This window comes from Gallus gallus, chromosome 23 (assembly GCF_016699485.2).
Source record: "Gallus gallus isolate bGalGal1 chromosome 23, bGalGal1.mat.broiler.GRCg7b, whole genome shotgun sequence".
Lineage (NCBI taxonomy): Eukaryota > Metazoa > Chordata > Aves > Galliformes > Phasianidae > Gallus > Gallus gallus.
In genome coordinates, this window is record NC_052554.1 from 6051447 (window position 1) to 6072760 (window position 21314).

At 45.8% G+C, this 21314-nt stretch overlaps 2 protein-coding genes across 18 annotated transcripts in view; one reads left to right on the forward strand and one right to left on the reverse strand.

Annotated features, from left to right (window-relative positions):
* Positions 1–21314, forward strand: part of GRHL3 (grainyhead like transcription factor 3) — a 119102-nt gene that overhangs the window by 62103 nt on the left and 35685 nt on the right. For 3 of the 11 annotated variants that reach the window (XM_046903610.1, XM_025143145.3, XM_046903616.1), the window contains exons 1-2: positions 7542–15525; positions 20467–20614. The exons of 1 other annotated variant lie outside the window; for it this stretch is intronic. Coding sequence is in view for 3 of the 10 variants with exons in the window: in XM_025143145.3 (XP_024998913.1) it covers positions 20541–20614 (74 nt within the window). In the remaining 7 variants the exon portion in view is untranslated. Of the gene's footprint in view, positions 1–7541; positions 15526–19491; positions 19534–20466; positions 20649–21314 lie in introns of those variants that run through there. 7 more of the 11 variants (XM_046903612.1, XM_025143146.3, XM_046903613.1 and 4 more) reach the window with 5 other exon arrangements.
* The window catches only part of IFNLR1 (interferon lambda receptor 1), a 70402-nt gene continuing 50669 nt past the window's right edge, over positions 1582–21314 (reverse strand). The window contains exons 2-10 of one of the 7 annotated variants that reach the window (XM_040651719.2): positions 16049–16158; positions 7563–15946; positions 6616–6950; positions 5624–5747; positions 5197–5378; positions 4634–4776; positions 3965–4121; positions 3307–3431; positions 1582–3097 (exon numbers count right to left, since the gene is read on the reverse strand). In XM_040651719.2, the coding sequence (XP_040507653.1) occupies positions 2183–3097; positions 3307–3431; positions 3965–4121; positions 4634–4776; positions 5197–5378; positions 5624–5747; positions 6616–6673 (1704 nt within the window). In that variant the 5' untranslated portion in view covers positions 6674–6950; positions 7563–15946; positions 16049–16158 and the 3' untranslated portion in view covers positions 1582–2182. The other 6 variants (XM_040651720.2, XM_046903567.1, XM_046903564.1 and 3 more) reach the window with 6 other exon arrangements.

Genomic DNA, 21314 nt, shown 5'->3' on the forward strand with positions numbered 1-21314 from the left:
GACCTACAGTTAATTTTAGCGTCTGATGACACTATGAGGCTCTAAATCTAAGCAAGAAACAGACATAGCTCCTTTCCCATTCCTTTCTTAGGCTTTCAGGGTGTTGTTCAGTTACATTTCTAACTTCTTCTCAGAAAAGGGGAAGACATTTCCTTCTTTAGTGAAAACCAGTAGCCTATCTTCAGGAGCTGTGGATTTAAAACCAACAGAATTGTGTAAAACCAGAAGAACCGCTACTGTTGCATCCTGCTTATTTTCCTAAGATATCATAAGTGGAGAAAGCTTCACACATATAGCCTACACTTGAAGCTTAGAAAGCTCTCTTAGGCACTGCTTTTGAATTTTTATCATCTAACTACTCACCCAACACAGACTGGGTAACCTCACTGGATTACTTTATCCCATGGGCATAACTGTTGACAAAATGAGGAAGTCCTGTCCTGAGTCCTTGATTACGTGTAGGACTAACTGGGCCACTGCATAAGGCTCAAATTCCTCCAGGCTTCTTCAGCAGCTGAGCAATGGGCAGATTTTTTGGTGAACTGGATCACAGCTGTTCCAGTGAAAAAGGAGAGCTTCTTTACTCATTGCATAGCTACAGCCATTAGGTAAGGTAGAAGATACAGACTGACAGAGGGAGCAAGGTGCTCTGGCTGTTCCTCATCCTTTTCCAGTGGAAAGGTCTCAAGCCTGGGCAAAGGACATCCAAGAGTGGGATGTTGCCTCCACCAGTAAGACCCATCTGGCCTGCAGCCTTCCCCCCAGTTCTCATCCTGGGAGAACCTGGACAAGACAGAGAATTGATCACAGGCCCTTTTTGGAAAGTTAGGACATGTCCAAGTAATTTTGTAGAAGTTACTCAACTTCTGAGCTTCCTGTAACTCAAGGCCTAGGGGATTTTCCTGATTGCACAAGAAGTTGGTTGGTAATTACATTTGGGTGATCTGTATCTTTCTAAATTAAGACGAGGGATTTCAATACAGGATGAACCTAAGGATACTTTGGGGGTGATGGGTAAGAAATAGAGATTTCTAGTTCAGTAATCTTTTTTACCACCTCCTTCTTTAATTTTAAGGTGGGATTTTAATTAGTACATCTTGCTTTCCTCTTCTGAAGCAGTTCCCAGCACCTCATATCACTCCCTACCTCTTTCTGATGTTGTTCTTCCAGTTCTTTACAGATGTCAACATTGATACTCTTCCCTTACATGAAACAGTTCTGTTTCTCCCTCTTTCTTCAAACACATTGCTTTCCTCCATGTCCTTTTTACTGGGGGAAAAAAAGAAACCTAGGAGTATGTTTCCATGAGATGCAAAGGGCTCAGTGAAGAGAGGCCCTGTCTCTCCTGTGTCTTTTCTTGGTGGACTTCTGATTTGATTCTTGGCTCAGAGAGCTGCAATCCTTCTCCCTTAGTGACCCAAATGGAGACCTGGCTGGGAGGTCTTATATGATCCCACTCAGAAAAAAATAGGAGAAATGGGAAGCCTATGACAGAGTCCTAGTTTAAAATGTAATGCTTTTCAAGAATAGCTGCAGCCACTCTTTGTAGTTCTGTGAAATATGAAAGCAAGCACACATGGATTTATCTATGAAAATATTTTACTTCTGCATACAGCATCTCTCAGACATCCTGCACAGCAGTGGAAAACAATAAGCAATAAGCATATTTGTATAAAAAGCAAATTAAATAAATAAACATGCTACACATTTCTCACTTTGACTTCGGTTCACTCCAGTGAAACACAGAAGGCGATCTCTGTAGGTTGATGGCAAATCTCAAGAGAACACAAGGCACTGAGTGTTTGCAGTGTGATACCTATAGGAGGTATCACTGCATGCCTCACCCCTGCTGGCTTCAGATGGTGTCCCATATCATAGTTTTAATGACTGTCACAGCTGTATTCCTACAGAGGCAAAGTTAATGTACATTGATTATCTAGCAGTAAAAATACACCTTTTGTGTCCCAAAGCCGTATCTTTGATGAACCAGACATCAGTAGAAAAAAAACCTCTCATCTAGTATCTCTATCTAATAAATTAAAAAAAAATAATCAAAAAAGAAACACAGACAACCCACAGCACTATCTATTACTTGTCCTTGTTCTTGTTCACGTATCCTTGCCTGGATTTCTAGAGCTCTCTAGCATCTTCCCAGCATGCCACAGAACTGCAAGGGTACACTCTAGCTCCTTCTCATGTAATGTGAGTGCTGATAGCCTTTGAATTTAAACTTTTTATCATATCTTTTCTCCATATCTGAAATTCTAAGTTCATCACTTAGCACTGTGGATGCAGGAGGCGTCCCTTCTGTAAAATTACCACTGTCACAGTCACTTGCAAAACCTTCATCTTCTGCCACCTGTAATGTCTGAAGGTAAATGAATTTCTCCATGCTGGGATCCTCGTTGAGCAGTGGGTTCTCACTGACCTGGACAGGCTGATCAAGTGTTGGCTTCTGGTAACATATGGTAAAATCATGATCTTTCTTATACAGGCAGTGTTCATCAGCTGGAAGCCTGGTGCAACTGCTGTTCATTAGTGTGTGAAGAAGACTCACTTCCAGGCAGTCGTTGCTGTCTGTACCATGCTGTCCGTGTTCCCTGGGACCTGGGAATCTCACATCAGTGAGAGATATTCTTCCCAAAGAGGAACTGTGAGAATGTGATGCCTTTTCATTTCCTTGGGATCCTGAGGTGTCCATCTCATTCTTTCTTATGGGAAAGAAAGAGAAACCCAAGGCACTTAAGTCAAGTGTGGATCCACCAACCACAGAGAGAACTCCAGATGTGGAGTCCAAGATAGTTTCTGCGTCAGCTGTTCTGGGTGTTTGAAAGTTGAAGTGTTTCCTTGGAAACTGAAGCATTTCAGTGTATGGGATGAAACTACTACTGTCTTCTTCCTCTTCCTCCTCCTCCTCTTCTGATGATGATGATGGTAGGAAGGAAGCCATCCACATCTGGTTGTTTTGTGCTAAAGTTTTGTTTTTCTTCCCTTGTGACATTGGCTTATCTGTGCAGATAAGACAGTCTGTGAGGAATTCATTTTCTCTGAGCTCACAGCAAAAAGTTGGTCCAGCAATTTTACAATTAGATAAATCCTATCAGAGAAAAGACACAAAATAGGTCAGTGACGCTTTTCAAAGAAAATTTTGGATACAGGACATGCCAGAATCAAAACTATCTTATAAAGGGACTTCTGAATACAGAACTGAGAAAAGCATAAGAAACTTTTACACTCCTTCCCAGATACCCTCTGAAAATCAGCCAGACTTCCATCCAGGAAGGTACTCCAGCATTTGGGCCATACCAGAGTTTGAGGCATCTTCTTATGTTTTGCATCTTGTTTCAGCAGCCAGATGATGGAGGCACTTGTCAGAAGGATGAGGAGGACAAAGACGGGGATCGTGGCAGAAAAGGGGAACTTCCATTCCCCTGGTGAAACAGAAAAACACAAAAGCAAATTTCCTGAAGGTGATATATTTTATGCTAATAATGGACACTTATGGTCAGCTTTTCTTTCTGCAATCTCTGAAATTGTTATGGCTCAAGATCCTATTCTTCCAGAGAAAAGGATGACAGACATGCCTAAGACCAGCCTCTGAGTCAGAAACGTTAGAAATGATTGATGATACCAGCCAGTGCCTTAATTAGAGCAGGTAAAAAATGAGGCTTTATTGACTTTTCTTTTTTCTTCCAGGAGAAATTTGAAAATTCCCAAGGCTTTAGTGGTAGCATAACTCAAGTACAATAATTCAGGATTTTCAGGAAACATCTTAGGGCTGGGTATTTTCAATGAAAACATTGCTACAGAAGGCAGAAACCTTTCACTTGAAAATCCAAATCCAAACAATTTAATAGAAAGCCTTTTTTTTTTTTCCTTTTGAAAAGCTAATTTTGATGGAATTCTTTGATATTCTGTAACCTCATCTGATATCTTAACACATCCTTCCTCAGGAAGGTCATACCTTCGTAGTTTAACTGCATGCACACTGGCTGGGAGAATTTGCTGTGCTTGAAGTCAATGCTTTGGATGGAGGATCTGGCATTGAAGCAGTAATTGCCTCTGAGTGCAGTGGTGTCGATAGTCACTGCCTTCTTCCTAAAGATACTTTTGTATTGCTTCTGTTTGGAAACAAAAGGAACAGAGGGTTAGAAAGATGACTCTTCCATTTTGGGGATGATGTTTCTCTACCCTTTTTGCCATGACTCTCATCATCCTGTTTCCATGGCGCCAGTGGTTGGAAGGTGTGAAGAGAGGCACTTGCCTTGCTCGTTATTTGTAGTAAGCATCTCTTCATGTCTGTACTATGCTCTTTGCTGCCACAGCTATGCTGTTAGCAGCACCCAAACTAGCTGTTCTAAACCTTCGATTTTTCTCTGACTGTTCAGTTGCCTCTGAACATAGCATCTAAACAGATAAAAATAGAAATAGAGTAAGAAACGGAACTACCAATAAAGCAAAGATGCTGAATGTAACACACTCATTTCTTTTCCAGCTTTAGTTAACTCTGGTTTGACCATTTCAGTTTCTCTAGGCCGGGCTCCAGTCACTCCCTGCATAGATATTTGCAGCTATTTCATTTCAGCTGAGCACCATTCCTCTGTTTCATCTAAGCAGTACTGCTTCTACTGACCTTGTCTTCAGATCCGGCTTCCCAAAGGTTGAAGTCATACATCCAAGGTAAACTCTCCACACAGATGGCCATAGGAAAAGTGGCATTCACATGGATTACGTTCTCCTTTACATTCACGTTTAGCAGTGGGGGAGCCAGTTCCACTATAATTGAGTGACCAGACATAAGAACAGTGCTTGCTGACATCGTAGTTTCACAGAAGTAATGTTTTATTTGTCTGATCTAAACTTCTAGCTGATATCTTGTGGGGGACATGAAGGAAGGAGGAGGGCAAAGCAACATCTCTTTTTTTAATGTAACATACCCCCAGTGATACTGTCTTTCTGTTGTGATGAGCTTGAAACCAGTTCATTCACCTAGAGCACTGATGAAACAAATTCTGATACCGGCTACAAAACTTAATTTCAAATCATCATGGCTCATTGTTGCTTGTGCCCACTCAATTCTGGCATTCATAAAGCTTCATGTTTCTCTTTCTGCCATGTGTGGTTTAACTAATTTGCTCATGCAAACACTGTTGCTGGGATGTCCTTCCAGCCAGGCTGTACCTAAGAGACACTCACCATCTAAGTGGTATTCCTTGAACTGTGATTTTACCCATGGTGAATGGAATCGTCCAGAAGTCGCTTTCACTTGAGCCCGGAATTTAATGAAGAAGTTTGGAATCACACACGTCAGGTTGCAAGAGACACTGTGAATATTTCTGCAATGGGGAACCTTTATCCATTTGTCCATACGTGTTTTGCTAAAACAAGAAACAAATATGCCATATCAAACATCTGTTGTTATAATTTATACAGCAAGTGAAGGAAGTGCTTTTCTGGATTGATGCTGAATCTTGCTGAAAGTTTAGAGCACTTTCCAGACAGAAAAGGATTGACTTTGGTGAAAGAATGCAGTCAAACCACGATCATAATGACTGATTAAGCACACCCACAGATGTTTGCCCTGTGCAGTACGTCCTATTAGACTCCCTTTGTAAGCACTCACCTTTCATACCTCACAGTGTACAACACATCTGGTGGAGATCCTTCTCCTGGAGTCCATGTCAAAATCATATCAAAATCCTTTGACAGTAATGTAACATTCTGAGGAGGAGGAAGTTGACCATGAACTGATCAGAAAGGAAAATTAAGTGAATTATTAAACATTGCTTTGGAAATAGGAAATATCACCTATTGTTGACAAAGGTGGTTTCAAAATTTGGGGCACAGCAGCTCAATTCACTTACGACTACAAACTGTAAGCTATCTGGGGAAACAGGCATGTTTGTGATGTTGTTGAGTTTTCCTCACCTCACCACAGAACATCTCAACAGCTGTCAGAATTAGGACAGAAATGTGTGTGAGCCATCCAATTCTGTAATTGGAGCAGCATCCCCCATAGCCTCACTGGATTCTCCTGTGATCTGTTTCACAACCCCACAAACTCCAGCCTGACCCCCTTGCTCTCTCACCTCCTGGACCTCAGATCAGGCACACACTACTGGGTCACTCCATCCACCCTCTTCCAACTCATAAAGGCAGACATGTCACAAGTACAGCAGGATGCAGCATGCAGGCTCGCTGCTTGTACTTTCTGGCAGCAGTTGTTTCCGGTAAATGAACATGTACCAGTAAATAAACATGTGTCTTCAACAAGACACATTCTTGTCAGATAGCTGGTACTGCAATCCAGAGAGGTTGTGGGTGCCCCATTCCTCAAGGTGCCCAAGACCATGGATAGGCCCCTGGGCAGCCTGAGCTGGTGGGGGGCAACTAGCCCACAGCAGGGGGTTGGAGCAGGATGGTCTTTAGGGTCCCCTCCAACCTCAGCCATACCACGATTCTTTGATTTTAAATCGCCATTCCTTTACAGTGAAATGTTTTACTTGATGAAAATCATTCCCATCCTCACTGCTTTCAACATGTTGTCCGTGTCTTCCCTCCCACAAGCAAAGCCACATAGCCCAGCAAAGCGAAAGTGACAAAGCCATGACGTACCTCTGGGCTGCCACAGGAAGCACAGAGTTGCCAGCACTCTGATTCTCCATGCAGACATGCTGAAGCAGAACTTTTCCACATGTAATTTATTTCTTTCCTTGCTACCTTTTCATTGTATTGTTTTCCTGTACCAAGTTGTATGGATGGTGGAGGAATATGTGGTTAATTACTGACACGCATGTGTACAGCTTCACTTCCTTGTGCAGCCCAAACGTGGCACGACTCATCAAACTGAAGAGGGAGCAGCGGTGAGACTGCTTGGGATGAAAGCAGAAACGCTGCAAAGATTGTGGCACAACGCCCTCCACTGTAACAGAGCTGATCTCTGGTACGGGCTGCATGAGAACAGAACATGGCATGAGCCCTCTCCTCTGAGGCACCTCATAAAAAGTGACCTTTGGAATTCACCTGTGTGGTTGTCAAATATTTATAGAAATCAAATAACATTTTACTGCATGAGATACCTGATAATAACCTAGCAGGTATAGAAACTTGTTAGCAGCAGTATGTAAAGTTATGTCAGCCTCGTGCTTATGAAGAGCCAGTGTATGTTACCAGGCCAAGAGTACGTTTTACAAGGTACAGAATGACCCCAGTGCGGAAAGCAGAGTGCGGAGCTGGGATACTCCATGTTTGGGTTTTGCTCTGAACCAAGATGAACAGGACAAAGGGGAGTGGTATCAACTAAAAGGGGAGGTTTGGGCTAGATGGTACCAAGAAATGTTTTGCTCAGAGGGCGGTGAGGCGCTGGCACCGCTGCGCAGAGAGGTTATGGGTGTTACATCTCTGCAGGCATTCAGAGCCAGATTGGGCGGAGGCCGGGCTCTGCGCAGTTCTTCCAACTCCGGCCGCAAGGGGGCGCTGCCGCCCGGAGAGATGAGCCGTACTCCGGTCGCGGATACTTCCGGAACCGACTATCGGAACCCACCCCTACTTCCGGCACCTACCTCCGGCCTGGCGCCGTGTGCGCGCCGCACGCAGTGCGGTTCGCTATCTTTATGTAGTGCGATTGGCTGTCCCGTCCCACCGGGCGTCGATCCCCTCCGCCTTACGTGCACGGTACGCAGAGTCAGCAGCTACAAGGATGTGCGAGGCAGAACACTGCTGCAGCCGTCAGTGCGCTGCTGGGAACGTGGCGGTTAGCATATAGCGACCATGTGGCTGCTGCAGGGTCTGGGCTTAGTGGTGCATCGGTGCATCCATCACTGCGCAAATCCCGCATTCCCCAACTGGTTACTCAGTCACGTCCGTGCTTTCGGACAGGAGTTGTCCATCCTCAGTGCACTGTACCTGGGCTTCTGCATACTGCTGACAGCTGGGGAACACTGTTTTGCCGTCTCTCGCCTGTCCGCGTGCTACATGATTCAGACCACGAGGGCAAACCACCACCTCCCCTGAGTCACCGTTCCTCCCCGATCCCTTCCTGAGGAGGGGCACTGCAGGAAGTGTGCTGCGGGGCGGTCACTGCATGCTGTGATGTGGCTTTGTCAAACCGCTGAGGGGACTGGCCGGCAGAAAGTGCTGTCATCCCACTCCTTCCTGCTCCTGCCCCACCCACGCACTGGTCCTGGCAGAGCTGTGTGCGCTGCGTGCCGAGATCCAGGTGAGAAAAAGCCCACGTGTTAGCAACACATAATTGGGCATCTCTGGTCTGAGTGGCACCATGGGGAACCAAACCATAATGATCCATAACAAAGTTAAAGAACATTTCACTTTACCACAATTTGCAGGAAGGAGAAGATGGTTTCTGCTTGGTTCTTTGTCCACACCTGGGGCTCCCAGCACAGGAGGAATGCAGAAATGTTGGAGCAGGTCCAGAAGAGGGCTGTGATGAAGATATGAGGGCAGGAGCACCTCTCCTATGAAGAAAGGCTGAGGGAGATGGGCCTGTTCAGCTTGGAGAAGAGAAGGCTGCAGGGAGACCTCACTGTGGCTTTCCAGTGTCAGCAGGGAGACTATAATGGGGGACCAACTTCTTACACAGTCTGATAGTGACAGGACAAGTGGGAATGGCTTTAAACTAAAAGAGGGGAGATTTCAGTCAGATGTTAGGAAGAAATTATTTACTCAGAGAGCGATGAGGTGCTGGCACTGCTGCCAAGAGAGGATGTGGATGTCCCATCCCTTGAGGCATTCAGGGCCAAGTTGGATGGGGCCCTGAGCAGCCTGAGCTGGTGGGGAAAATATTTTCCTCTTTGTGCTGAAAAAGAACAAATTGCTATTGTTAATGAGAAGATTAAAAGCAGAGCTTAGTGATGCCAAGTAAAATACAGCAGTGTCCCCTTGACCCGGACAGGCATCTCAGCCACCTGTCACCAAGAGAAAAAGAAGAGAACAGACTTGGTTTGGTATTTAAACCAAGCCTGGAAATATTTAAAATGAAAAACAAAAGGAAACGACCTATTTCCCATACAAATGCTATGAATCATTTCACATTCTATATTTTTATTTCTGGCTTGGGATTTTTCAAGGAACTCAGGGTCTCCAAAGCACACACAGCAGCTATAGCTGATGCAGTTCCAGGTATAAGGCTCGCAATTAAAGAACGTATGCACCTCAAAGTCTGCTTCTGCATGGTAAGGAGAGTACAGTAATCCCATAAAGACACCTGGACCCTGTTAGTCCCAACAGAGTGTTAAATACTGGATTTGTGTCACAGGTTCATTAGGCCACTGTGCTTTGATAGGTAATAAGGGTGCTTGGGTAAAGCCTCAGGAGCTTCCCAAGAGAGTGCAGCATTTCACAGCTGTTTCATACCTGCACAAGCAGTGTTACCAGTCAGCAGACCCTCCTCCCTTGCTGACCTCATTACCACTAAGGCTGCAGTCAGGTGGAATGGGTGCTGCTGTGTGCGGGTAGAGAGCTGCCCTGACCAGAGCTCAGAGGGATGTGCAGTGCTGATGTGGGAGCAGGGGGCTTTACAGGCATCCCTGTCACTTCCAGGTTCAGGTCTTCCTCTCTTTTCAGGAGGGCAGGTATGATGCATGTCTGTACCAAAGGGAAAGACCTTCCCTTCATCTCTTGCCCCTTGGCAGTGGTGTGGACCATCCTACCTGCCCTGTCCCTGGCTGCTTCATCATGTAACAGGTGCAAATCTGCAGAGATTTTTTTTCTCAGTAGAAGCTGCTGCTGAGTAAGGCAAAAACCTTGCTCTCATGGGATGAGCTCATTCCCTCCAGAGGGTTTGTTTATTTGTTCACAGCAAACAAATAACAAAAAGAGTCTCCTGTGTGCATGTCTAAAGGATGTTGGGAGGGCCTTGCCCCCATTGCAGGAATGGTTGCTCACGCTGTGGCTCCGAACTGACTTCATTTTCACCCTCCCTGTGACCTGCTTTCTGCATGCAGCCTTGGGGATGTGCAAACGCACCGCTGCCTTGCTGAAGTTCGCATCGCTACACTTCCCAGGCAGCTGGCTGCATCACTGGAAAGGCAACCACTTGCTTCACAAGCAAAGGCCTCAGACCTGCCAGCTGGTTTTCTACCACAAGTGAATTAAATGCTTTAGTTATATGGATCTCAGGTAAAGTCTGAACTGCAACAGAGCATACTTATTTTGGGTACCAGCCTGAAATCATGGACCTGTCCTGTCTTTGTGGGCCTCCACCCCCCCAAGCAGCAGGGCAGCAGTGTGGGATGGCACTGCTCAGGCAGTGGACTCAAGTCACTGTAGGGTTTTATGCTGCTTTTCTCATGTTTCTTGAAATCTGTCCCCTCCCCTTTACAGCACCTTTTTATTCACACTGAAAGCAGTCAGGGCGCTTGCCTGGACTTGCAGTAATGGCGAAACTCCAATGCACACAGAGTCAAACGTTTGCTAGCCCGCAGTGCAGATACAACAACACGGGAACCTCCTGGGGGCACCGTGCCTCCCGAAACCCCCACCTCTCACCGATCAGCGTGGGAAAAGTGGGGACCCTGCATGTTCCAACAGAGAGAGAGACTTATTTCTAGCAATGTCTGTCTGCTGTACTCTCTGAACCAAACTGTGCTCTCAGGGGTCATTCCACAGGCTTCAGAGCTTGTCCCTTGAGAGCATCTCTGTACTGTGTGCCATGCCACCCTGCCTGATTTGGGGGTTTCTCTGTGGGCCCAGGACTGCAGGATGCAGTGCATTGGCCCTTGTTATGAGGCTCTTCTTCCCCTTTCAGGACAGGGGATGCAGGGATCTCTACAATCCCCTTTGAAGCAGGAAACACATTTTGTCTTCGGTGGATTTCACTCAATGGTGAAATGAATGCACGTGCTGGGAAGGGAGCACGTGACATTGGGAAGCTGTGTATGTACGGTGTCTTTAATGTGGACATCATCATTAGGTGAGTTAGCTGCAGAAGGGGGTGTGTAGGGTGCCCAGAGGTGGATTTCCATGCTCTCTGGCTGAGGCAGCGAGATGCTGTTCTCCTGCAGCCACTCGTGGCGGCAGCTGCACTTCCTGGCAGGGAGGGCAGCATTTGTTTGAATGCTTGCAGTGTTTTGCATTGTAGTATTTGGATGCCAAAGCGATATGCTGCTGTAAAAGTTAATTAGCCAGATAACTAATTAAAGACTTCTCCTTTTTATTGTTGCCAACTTGCAGTTTAGAAAAGGGCTTGTGTCAAAGTAGATGCAACCACACATCCCAGTGAAAGAAGTGAGAAACTATTCAAGATCCAATTAACCATTCAGGGGATGGATGCGAGAAAATCCCATCATGGTCTGGGGGAAGAAACGTCCCAGTCCCATGCAGGAGCAGCACAACTGAGTGGGCTCTGTATGGCTCTCCAGAGGGGTTCTTACTGTGAAGGGGAGGATAGCAGTCTGGAACTGAATGTGATGGACAGGATTTGGAGGTGCCAACAGACATTGCGGTGTTGGAAGAGTCCCCAGGAGGGTGACATGTCCTTAGGGACTTTGTTGGATCCCCCTGTCAGAGAGCTCCAGGCTGGCAGGACTCTGAGCTAAGAGAGGATGTTTCCTTTTGTAAGGACACAGGCAGGCTCTGCTCATAACACTTGCTGGTGGATGGTCCATGCTCACCGTGCTGCTCTGCTGCCCTTGGGATGTCCCCATATGCTGTGGATGTCACTGGAGCAAGAGAGGACTGACCAGATGGATGCCCTTTAAGACTGTCTCATTTTCATGGGTCACTGCAGAGGACATTAGTAATATTTCTTTAAAAAAGCATCACCAGCAATGTGGTATCACTCAAATTGAGTTCCTTTATCAGTGGTATAAGGGAGTGCTTCCAGTTGCTCCAGCGCTGTCTTGACCTGTGGATTTCTGGGGTCATTTTGGCCCCAGGGAATAAACAGTGAGAGAGTAGAGGGTGGAAAAGCCAAGGTGAGGTTTGGGCTTCCTGGCCTGGCCACCAGCCAGGAGACGTGCTGTAACTGCATGGCACCAGGCCCAGAATTTCCAAGAGGGCAGAGCTTACTTCTGAGCTTAGGAGAGGGGCCGCGTTTCCACCAGCACTTTGCACGTGCTGGGTGCACCCAGGGCCTGGGCTATTGTGAAATCCCAGCCTGGCTGAGGGTGGCTGAGTGTTTGAAATTCCACCAGGCTGCCCAGCCCTCCCTCCCCAGTGAAAAAAGATGTGGAATTGAGCAACTTCAGCAAGTGTTCCTTGGCTGTGGAGCTCACGTACTCTGCAGAGCACAGGGGATGATGCTGACTGATTTCACCCAGCTGCTACAGAGGGGCAGTGTTTTAAGGCTCATAGTTCAGATCACATGACTGCTGAGGTCGGTTCACTGATACACATTTACACCAGATGAGGATCTGGCCAGAGTCTCGATACTGGGAGAAAATGCTTCCCACCCCCGCTGCTATCAGGCCCAGCCCTCAGATGACAAGAATTTAATTTAAAGGCTCAATCTCTTGTCTGAACAGCTCCCTCCCTCCCCCACTCTGATGGGAGGAAAAGCTTCAGAGAGGCATCAGGCAAGTGGGAAAGCTTTGGAGAGAGCTGTCTCTTGCCCTTTAGCCATCCAGAGAGAAAGAACTCATCTGAATGAAATGAGGATCAATCAGAGACAGGCATGGGAAAAGCTGGGAAAATGAGCCTCCAGTGATGTATATTCATGGGGGGGAAAACCTCCCCCAGACATGCAGAAGCTTTGATGAAAACCCTCCCAGCTGTGCTGAGCCTTTGAAGTGACACAGCAGAAGTGCCTTCACGATTAGCCAAGAGATAGAAGCAGATGAGCTCTCAGTCAGCTGAATCCTTGTATTTAGGATAGACTTTAATGCTTACTTTTTATATCTCCTTCCAAAATTAATAATAAATTCCATCATTCCTTTTCCCCCTTCCTCCTGCACCGCACCCCAGATAACCTACAAAGCCAGCAGCACATTCCGGGTGGGCAGGAGATGAAGCGGCCATGGTGCTTCATGCTCCAAACTGGAAAGAGTACTGAATAATTAGCAGGAAATAAAAGGCTAATGGAAATGGGGCTTGCTTTTTTTTTTTTTCTTTTTAAACCATAAAGCAAGTTTCTGGAATCTCCTCGCATAGCTTTTGTCAAAATGCCATAGCATTTCAGCAGCAGTGTTTCTCCTTCTCCCATACTTGTCTCAGTCTCCTCCCCTGAGCAGAATCTTTGGAAGCCAAGCCTGAAATCTGTGCTCTGGTCCTTGAGCTGAGCAGTGCTGTATTCAGGTGGGAACACTTTTGCACACTAGGGGTGGAGAGACAATTCCCCACCACAGTAGTGCCCAAGAGAGCCAGTAGCACCTGCTCTCCATGGACCTGAACCTCCTTTGCTGAGTTTGAATGAGCACCCAAGCCCCATGGGAGCTGTTGAAGGATTAAGCTGTTTTATTGCTGGAAGGTCAGTTCTTGCAGAAGTCTTGCTCAGAAATGCACTTTCACCCGTCCTTTGCTTACCACAGCTGGATGGTATTCTAAACTTGAAGTGCTCTTGAGTTCCCCCTCTGAGAAAACTCAGCGGCTATCCAGTAACTCCATTTCTCCCCCATGCTGCCCTTCCCAGCAGACGGCTCCCTTGCAGGAACACTTGATGGAAGCAGACAGATGCAGCCAGCCAAGTCAGTGATGTACAGCACACTTCAAAGGGCACTGGCTGCTCCAGCTGATCAAAACCTGTCTTGAGATGCAGTGTCATTTGCCAGAGTGTTTTCTTTTAACTATCAGATACATTGAAAGGAAGTCAGTCAGTTGGTTTTTCAGTTTTAAGAAGCCACTTTGGGAATGGTCAGAGACAAGACATTGCTCAAGAGCTCAGTTAACTGAGAGACTCCACACCAAGGCTGCGGTAAGACCTCTGTGTGTTTCTGCCCCTCGAGAAGGTCCAAACTCCCATCCTCTTTCCTGGCTGCCACTGGATCACCCTGCATCTGGCTCACCCCAACAAGAGACCCCCCTTCCACACATGACTCTCCCTCATCAAGTTCGGTAAATCAGGAAGAACCAGCTTTTTGCCATCCCATTGTGGTCATTTTGCCCTGATGCCTGCAAAGCCCTGGCTTTCATTAGTAAGTGTGCAGCTCCATTTGTGGCTTTTTTGTCTCTCAGCCCATTTGCCCAGCTCTGGCCCTGCTTTGATCTCTGCTGTAGGCAGTGCCTCATGCCCCGGTTAGCAGGAAGACTGTGATGAGTCAGGAGGGCATGTGGAGGGCCCATAGCTGGGATCTTTGCTCTGATGTCTGCGTTGTGCACTCAGCAGTTACAGCTTCTGTAGTGAGCAAGACATTTCTAGATGGCATTTCCTTAGCTTTATGTAGTAGCTTAGAAAATCCTGATGTTTTACATTCATAGAATCATAGAATCATGGAATCAGTAGGCTTAGAAAAGACCTTTAAGATCATCCAGTCCAGCTGTTCACCTAGCACCAATGCTGCCCACTAAAACTTGTCCCTAAGTACTGCACCCACCCTTTCCTCAAACACCTCCATAGATAAACTTACTTTGCATTATTCTGGGAGACCCCCTTGTCTGAGAACACTTAGTTATGTTTGTGTTGTGTTTTCAAGGTTTTTTTATAGTGTCTTAAAAATGTGAGTATGAAGTGAGCTATTAAGCGCCTTTACACTGAATTTGAATCAGAGTGGTCCATGCATACTCAATTAGCATGAAAAGGGTCTTCACTGGATTTACTGTAATTTAATTCAAAGTGTGTTTTGATGAACATGATCAGTGAAGGTCATCAGATTCCAAACTGCAGCAACTACATGAGAGCTCAGTGCCATTTTTCTTCCCTGTTCCATAGTGCAGGGATCTGCCTGTGTCCCAGATGATTCAGGCACTGTAGAAGAGGCCCAGAACACCTGCTCTTCCCAAAATGATCGCTCTTCCTTCATGATAGACACTTCTCGGGGAGTCTTGTCCCCCCTCACAGTACATCCCACTTCACAGGGTCTCCTGGGAACGCAGAGGCTTTGTCTGCCCTCGGTTGTGCTCATGCATGCAAAGATCTGTAGTGGGGCATGAGATATCTTCCCCTTCCACGAGCCAACAAAAATGTCACGTCTTGAGAAAATGAAATGAAATCTCACGCATCACCTGTCCCACAGGACAGGCAAACACAGTCCTGGAGGGGCTGTTAAAGGGGCACAACTTTGCTGTAGGTGAGTGAATTCCTAACCTTCCTTGCCAGGATCTAAGAGGAAAAGTCAGGGCTCAGTTATTTTTGTACACACAAAGACAGCATTGGCTCTCTGCCCTGAGCTCTGCGTAGAGCAAATGCGGAAATGGGGCAGCTTAAATCTAATGCTTGTTCGTTCTCTCTGAACTGGGTTACATGAAGGAGGGTGCACACTGGCTTCCAACTGGGCTGACCGGGGTGGTGAGAGTTACCCCAACCTCATGGGTGAAGGAATAAAGCGAAAACCACTGAATTGGATTTTTTGGGGGCCCTCTCTGAGCAGTGTTTCCCCCAGCAGATGAAAAGTGCATTTATAAGCAAAAGTTAAGGTAAGTAACTTTTTGTTTAAAGGAAGCAAATGCCAAAGACAGTTTCTCTATACTTTCTGTCCCTGTTTTTCAACAGTAATAGAATATAAATGTTGTGTTGTTGTTTCACATCCTCCAGCTTATTTGTGGTTTTCTTCATCATGCTCCCATTGGCAGATGGCCTGGACTAACCACCACTAGTGTTGAAAATGCCGTTTTATGTATGTTTCGTTTAGAATTATAAAAGCATAGCTTTTCCCACGTCAAAAGTTCTCAAACTGTGTATGTTACAGCTTTGCTCTCTTCTGGCATGAGCAGAGTTATTTCAGTCCCAGTTGTACACTTGCTGCTGCTCAGTACTGCTCAGCGTTAGCCATCCTTCCTAAAGGATCTGCTGTGAACTTGGGAAGGCCAAGTGCCTTTTGTGCCTGTTCTGTAGTCACTGCAAAGCAACGTGTGGGATGACAGAATCAACACACAGCAGTCAGAAGCGCTTGACAGCACTGTCCACAGAAGCCCATTACCTCCTCTAATTAATCCTCACCTCATTAAGCAGAAAGAAGGCAACTCATGGGCGTGTGGGAGTGATGAGGCTGTGGTTGGTGCTTCTCTCCTCGCTGCCTCTTGGGTGCAAGCATGGGCTAGGCCAGGGCACTGGAAGAAGAAAGGGGAATGGCTTTAAAGAAAAAGAGGGGAGATTTAGGATAGATGCTACGAAGAAATGTTTTACTCAGAGAGTAGTGTGGCACTGGCACTGCTGCCCAGAGAGGCTGTGGGTACCTCATTCCTGGAGGTGCCCAAGGACAGGCTGGAGGGGTCTTGGGCAGCCTGATCTGGTGGGGGGCACCCAACCCATGGCAATGGGTTTGGAATTAGATGATCTTTATGGTCCCCATTCTGTGATTCTATGATTCTGCGATTCTGCAGTCACACAGATGGAACCACTGGCACTGGGCGGGCACAGCTGCAGCCTCTGGGCTCTGCGTTGTGCTGAGCTGTTGCACAAAGCTGCTGCTTGCATCACAGCAGATCTCACTGCCGATCTTCAGTCCACACCCTCTTCATCCTATTTAATGCTCCCCTTACCCAGCAACAACCACTTAGGCAGAAGACCTTCCTCACATCTCTGGTCCCCTGTTGAGTGCTAGCTTGAAGCAAGAAGCTTTCCTGCACCGAGAACAGGGGTCAAGGCCTTCTGCTGTGCTGTGCCTTGAAGGATTTGGCAAAGCCCCGTCTCTGGTATCAAAGCCGTTGGTGAACACATGTGGGAGAAGGGACACAGCAGCACAGGGTCTGCACAGTGCCTTCCCTCCAGGAGAGCACCTCAAGGAGCCCACTCGACCAGAATGGGACTGGTGAGAGCAGCTCGCAGAGGGCTCTCTGTTGTGACAGAGGATTTTTAACAGACAAACCTGTACTTACGAAGTCTGCCTCGCATATAACAGAGGAGGATCATAGAGGCAGCTACTGTAATTACTGCTAATGATACTTACACTTACCCATACGTTAGTTCCATATAAACCTTTTGTATTCCCTGTGCAAACAACAAATAATGAGCAGTCGTCGCCTTTTTAGGAGTTACATCACGTCTGCTAGGGCAGAGGCCGTTGCTGAACAGCTCCTTGCACACTGACTTCTGGGGCTCTGAGTGCCATAGAAGCATGTCAGAACAGCAGGTGGGTTCATTAAGATCAGGAGGGACAAGTTAAAGTTATCTGGAGAGGAAAAACTGCTCCCTGTAGACACTGTCACAAGCTTTGTATTGGCAATGCAATTCTCTAGGGGATTATTTCAGGGTATGGAGGAAATCTGATTTTGGCTTGTTTCTTTTGCCACTGAAATTGCAAAGCCTTTGTATGGGGGCTCTGGTGGAAAACAGGTTTGCCATTTCAGGGGTTCAAAGGCTTTTGGCAATCCTACATCTGCTTCCCTATCACACGCCTTTGATTTGGACCCCTCACCTCTGCTGTGGCAATTCTCAACCTGATGTGAGCAAAATGTCTCTCTCAGCCTTGGTTAAGCATCAGGCGTGCACTTGTGAAAACACAATTTTTTTTTCCAACATCATCCAAAATTGGATTTATTGCATAATAAATACGTTCACTGGAATTAAGGTGAGGCGGTGGTTAAAAACAGCTGTAGTTTTCTTTGCCTTTCAGACCACCAAAGCTTAGCCCTCCGGTTTGTGCTGATGCATTACAGTTGACAGCAGTAATTTTTAGTGACAGATACAGAAACATCCTTAGGGAGAATTCAACAGTGATAGAAGTTTCCTGTGGGAAAAACAAAACTTTTTTCTTCTCCATCTCCTCCTCCTCCTTCTCCTTCTTTTTCTCCTTTTTCTCCTCCTCTTTCTCCTTTTTCTCCTTCTCCTCCTCCTTCTTTTTAAGTGCTTTCACTTTTTCTGGTTTTAGTCTTCAGAGACAGATTCTTCACAGACATGCAAAACCTTTTTGATCCCTTTAATTTCACCACAATTTAAAGCCAGTCCACAACTTGTGGGGAATAATCACTTTATTTTAGGATCAGACCTGAAAAATTGGCTGTACTTTCCAATTGAATTGGATCTGAAGGAGAAGCCAACTGTGGTCTGTATTTGTTGCAATCATTGAAAAGACCACACCTCTGCATGAAACACTGTCTTTGCGTGGCAACTGATACTGTGAGCTAAACTAGGTTGCACAATTTAGACTCTAATCTTGACTGGAAAGATAGCATCAATTCTGAGTCAGAAACATATTTTCCCGTATCTCAGACGAATATTTTTGCACAGCAAATGGAAAAATTTGCATGTATGTAAATGCATTTGATTTTGATCCCACCATTCTGAGTGAGTCTCGGGTCAGGTTACTCTCCCAGAGGATGCAAATAGCTGTTTATGTGTCATGGTCTGATTCTGCTCTCAGGGTTTTACAAGCCAGGCGCAATGTCCTACAGGAAGGGATTACAGTAAACAAGGGGGTGGAGACTCATAGGGGAGGATGGGGTTTACGACAGCAAGATCCTGAGATTCACCTGTTGTCCAAAGTCATTGTGTTGGGTTATAGTCTAGAATTTTCATTTAGAAAAACATTGCTAGATGATAACATTACACCTACTTACATGATTTGTAAATTTGATCATGTCAGAGCAAGGAAGTGACTAAGCAGGTAACTGCCCACAGCTTAGACCAGATTTCATAACATCACAGAATCTTTTAAGTTGGAAGGAACCCTTAAAGGCCATCTGGTCCCACTCCTCTGCAGTGCACAGGGACACCCACAGCTCCATCAGTGCTCAGTGCTTAGAGCCCTGTCCCCTCACGTGGGGTGTCTGCAAGGATGGGGCACCACCACCTCTCTGGGAAACCTGTGCCAGTGCCTCACCACCTGTGCTGTAAAAACTTCTTCCTTAGATCCAATCTAAAGCTTTATGCAGACACACACAGGGATCAGGAACTCCACTTCCGTGCCCTGTGCCAACCCAGTATGAAGCTGGTTCAGCCTGGAAGTCCATTGGTCTTATTAGCATCACAGGAACTTGTGCTAACAAGCAAAAACTTGGCACAAATAGCAAGAACTTTTTCTCTCTGTTTGTCTAATTGATCCACATAATCTTGTTGAAGACAGAAGTGAACTTTAGTGTCACATAGAATTGTAGAATGGTTTATGTCGGAGGGAATGTTAAAGATCTTCAAACTCCAACCCCTTGCCATGGGCTGGTTGCCAACCACTACATCTGTCTGCCCAGGATCCCAATCTAATCACGTCTTTAGCTCTGACTTGAGTATTATTGATCTTTTCTGTTTTGGCTCTTACAGCTTTGATACCATTCTTAAAATGAGCTCTTTAAACAAAAATAGTGAATTCAGATAAAACAATTTATCAATTTACTGACTTTCCCTTGAGTATTTTGCTATAGTAATGGCGACTACTATCTCTTGATAATAAAGTATGTGCATCTTAATGGGAAACTGAATTGCTATTGTAGTAGTGTGTGCAATTGCAGGGCCTCCTGTGCTACGTTGGGATCCGTCGTGAACATGTTCAGGTGGGTATTTTGCTTCTTATTTGAAAGATCTTTAATGATAATTTTTTAAGATTTTGTTTTGGTCAGGATGTGCCTAAAGTATTCATTCTGCAGTTAATACTGGTGTTTTTTTCTATTTGATTATAATGTGCCTGTGATGTGAGAAGCATAAGGTGAATGGCAGATGTGGCAATCCATTGTTTTGTTTCTAATTGGTGCAGTTGTGCAGAGGAAATGACACACATTTGTGATGCTCTCACTGTGCGAGCCTGGATTAAACGCTCAACCAGTGCAACAGCTGCCTGACCATAGAATCTGAGAATCATTAAGGTTGGAAAAGACCTCTAAGGTCATCCAGTCAACGTAGAACCTGAATGAGGCCTTTTTTTGGAGCAGTATTTCCAGAATGCTGCTTTTTTTTTCTCAGCAGACACCATGTCATGGATCCTAAGGACCTGAATAATCCCTGTTTTTTTAAACGAGCTAATCCCCAGGTAAACTGTTGCAGTGCAGGATTGATTTTATGGATGAGATGGAGGCAAAGAGAGCTTTCCTCAACATCCCGTAGGAAATCTGCAGCCCCTGATCTCCTCATCACCTTCCAGGCCTGGGTGCTGGCGCTGTGCAGAGCAGAAAGATACGGGGGGACCATTCCGCTGCTCAGGGGATGCCACAGTTACTTTAATTGCAACAACCAAGCGCTGGGGCTTTGATGAGGCTCACTGTGTCATTAAAAATTGCTGGTTACTACAATTAATAATACACTGAAATTAATTACTGGGAAGGAAAACAATATCTGTTGATCCATGCACATGAATGATAGCAGAGAGGTTTCATGTGGCACTTTCTTCTCTTGCCATTCATACAGATATCCTGGAGGGAATGGAGTTTCCACATCATTCTAATAGATAGGGTTTGATGCATGTATCTGATGGACTCCGTTCCCCTCTACAGGCCCATCTCTAAGCAACACAGCAGGAAAGAATAACCATCAACATGCATGTAGCAATGTCTGAGGCCTTGTGAAAATGAGATGCTGTCTGGACATGAGAATTCACTTGAAGCAGAAAGGAGAACAGAAGCAGCAGAACTCACCTCATAGGTAAAGCTGAAAGCTGAAGGACTACAAGAAGGGGGTCAGTAGAAGAATTTTTCCAGAATCATTTTGGGGCCCAATCTTATTCAGTATTTTCCAAATGACCAAAAAATGTGTGCGCTGATAGAATCAGCTGCTCACTCCCATCACCAAAAGAGGAAGAGGGTTAGGGCATCCTGCAGAGAGGGCACAGTGACCTTCAGGAGCAGAGGATGACACCGGGAGTACAGAATGTAAATTCAGGCATTCAGGGATTGATAACTAACCAGCTATAAACAAGGAGTGTTTAATTTGGAGATAACAAAAAAAGTACGTGAGTGTACCAATGGCAAAACTGTGGGTTATGGGGACCGGAGCAAGTCAAATGTGGTATTAGGATGCAGGGGGGAAGAAAGTATTCCTAGGGGAGTTAGAGAAGAACAAGTGCCCTTGCACGAGGCTGGTTTTGCAAGAAAAAATACCAGAAATATATTTGCAAGAAAAAATATCAGAAATACCAAAACGAACACCTAGGAAAATGAGAGCTAGGAAAATGAGAACTGTTTCAGAGGAATACTGAAATCATGATCAGTGAGCTGAAAGAGGCCCCAGGTCAAACCAAACTGGCAATTAGGAGAATTGGCCATTAAGTCCACTTGAGATAACTCTATTTTGGAGCACTGAAAATCAATCCCACTGAAGCATTACTTGGCCTGGCTGTGCAACA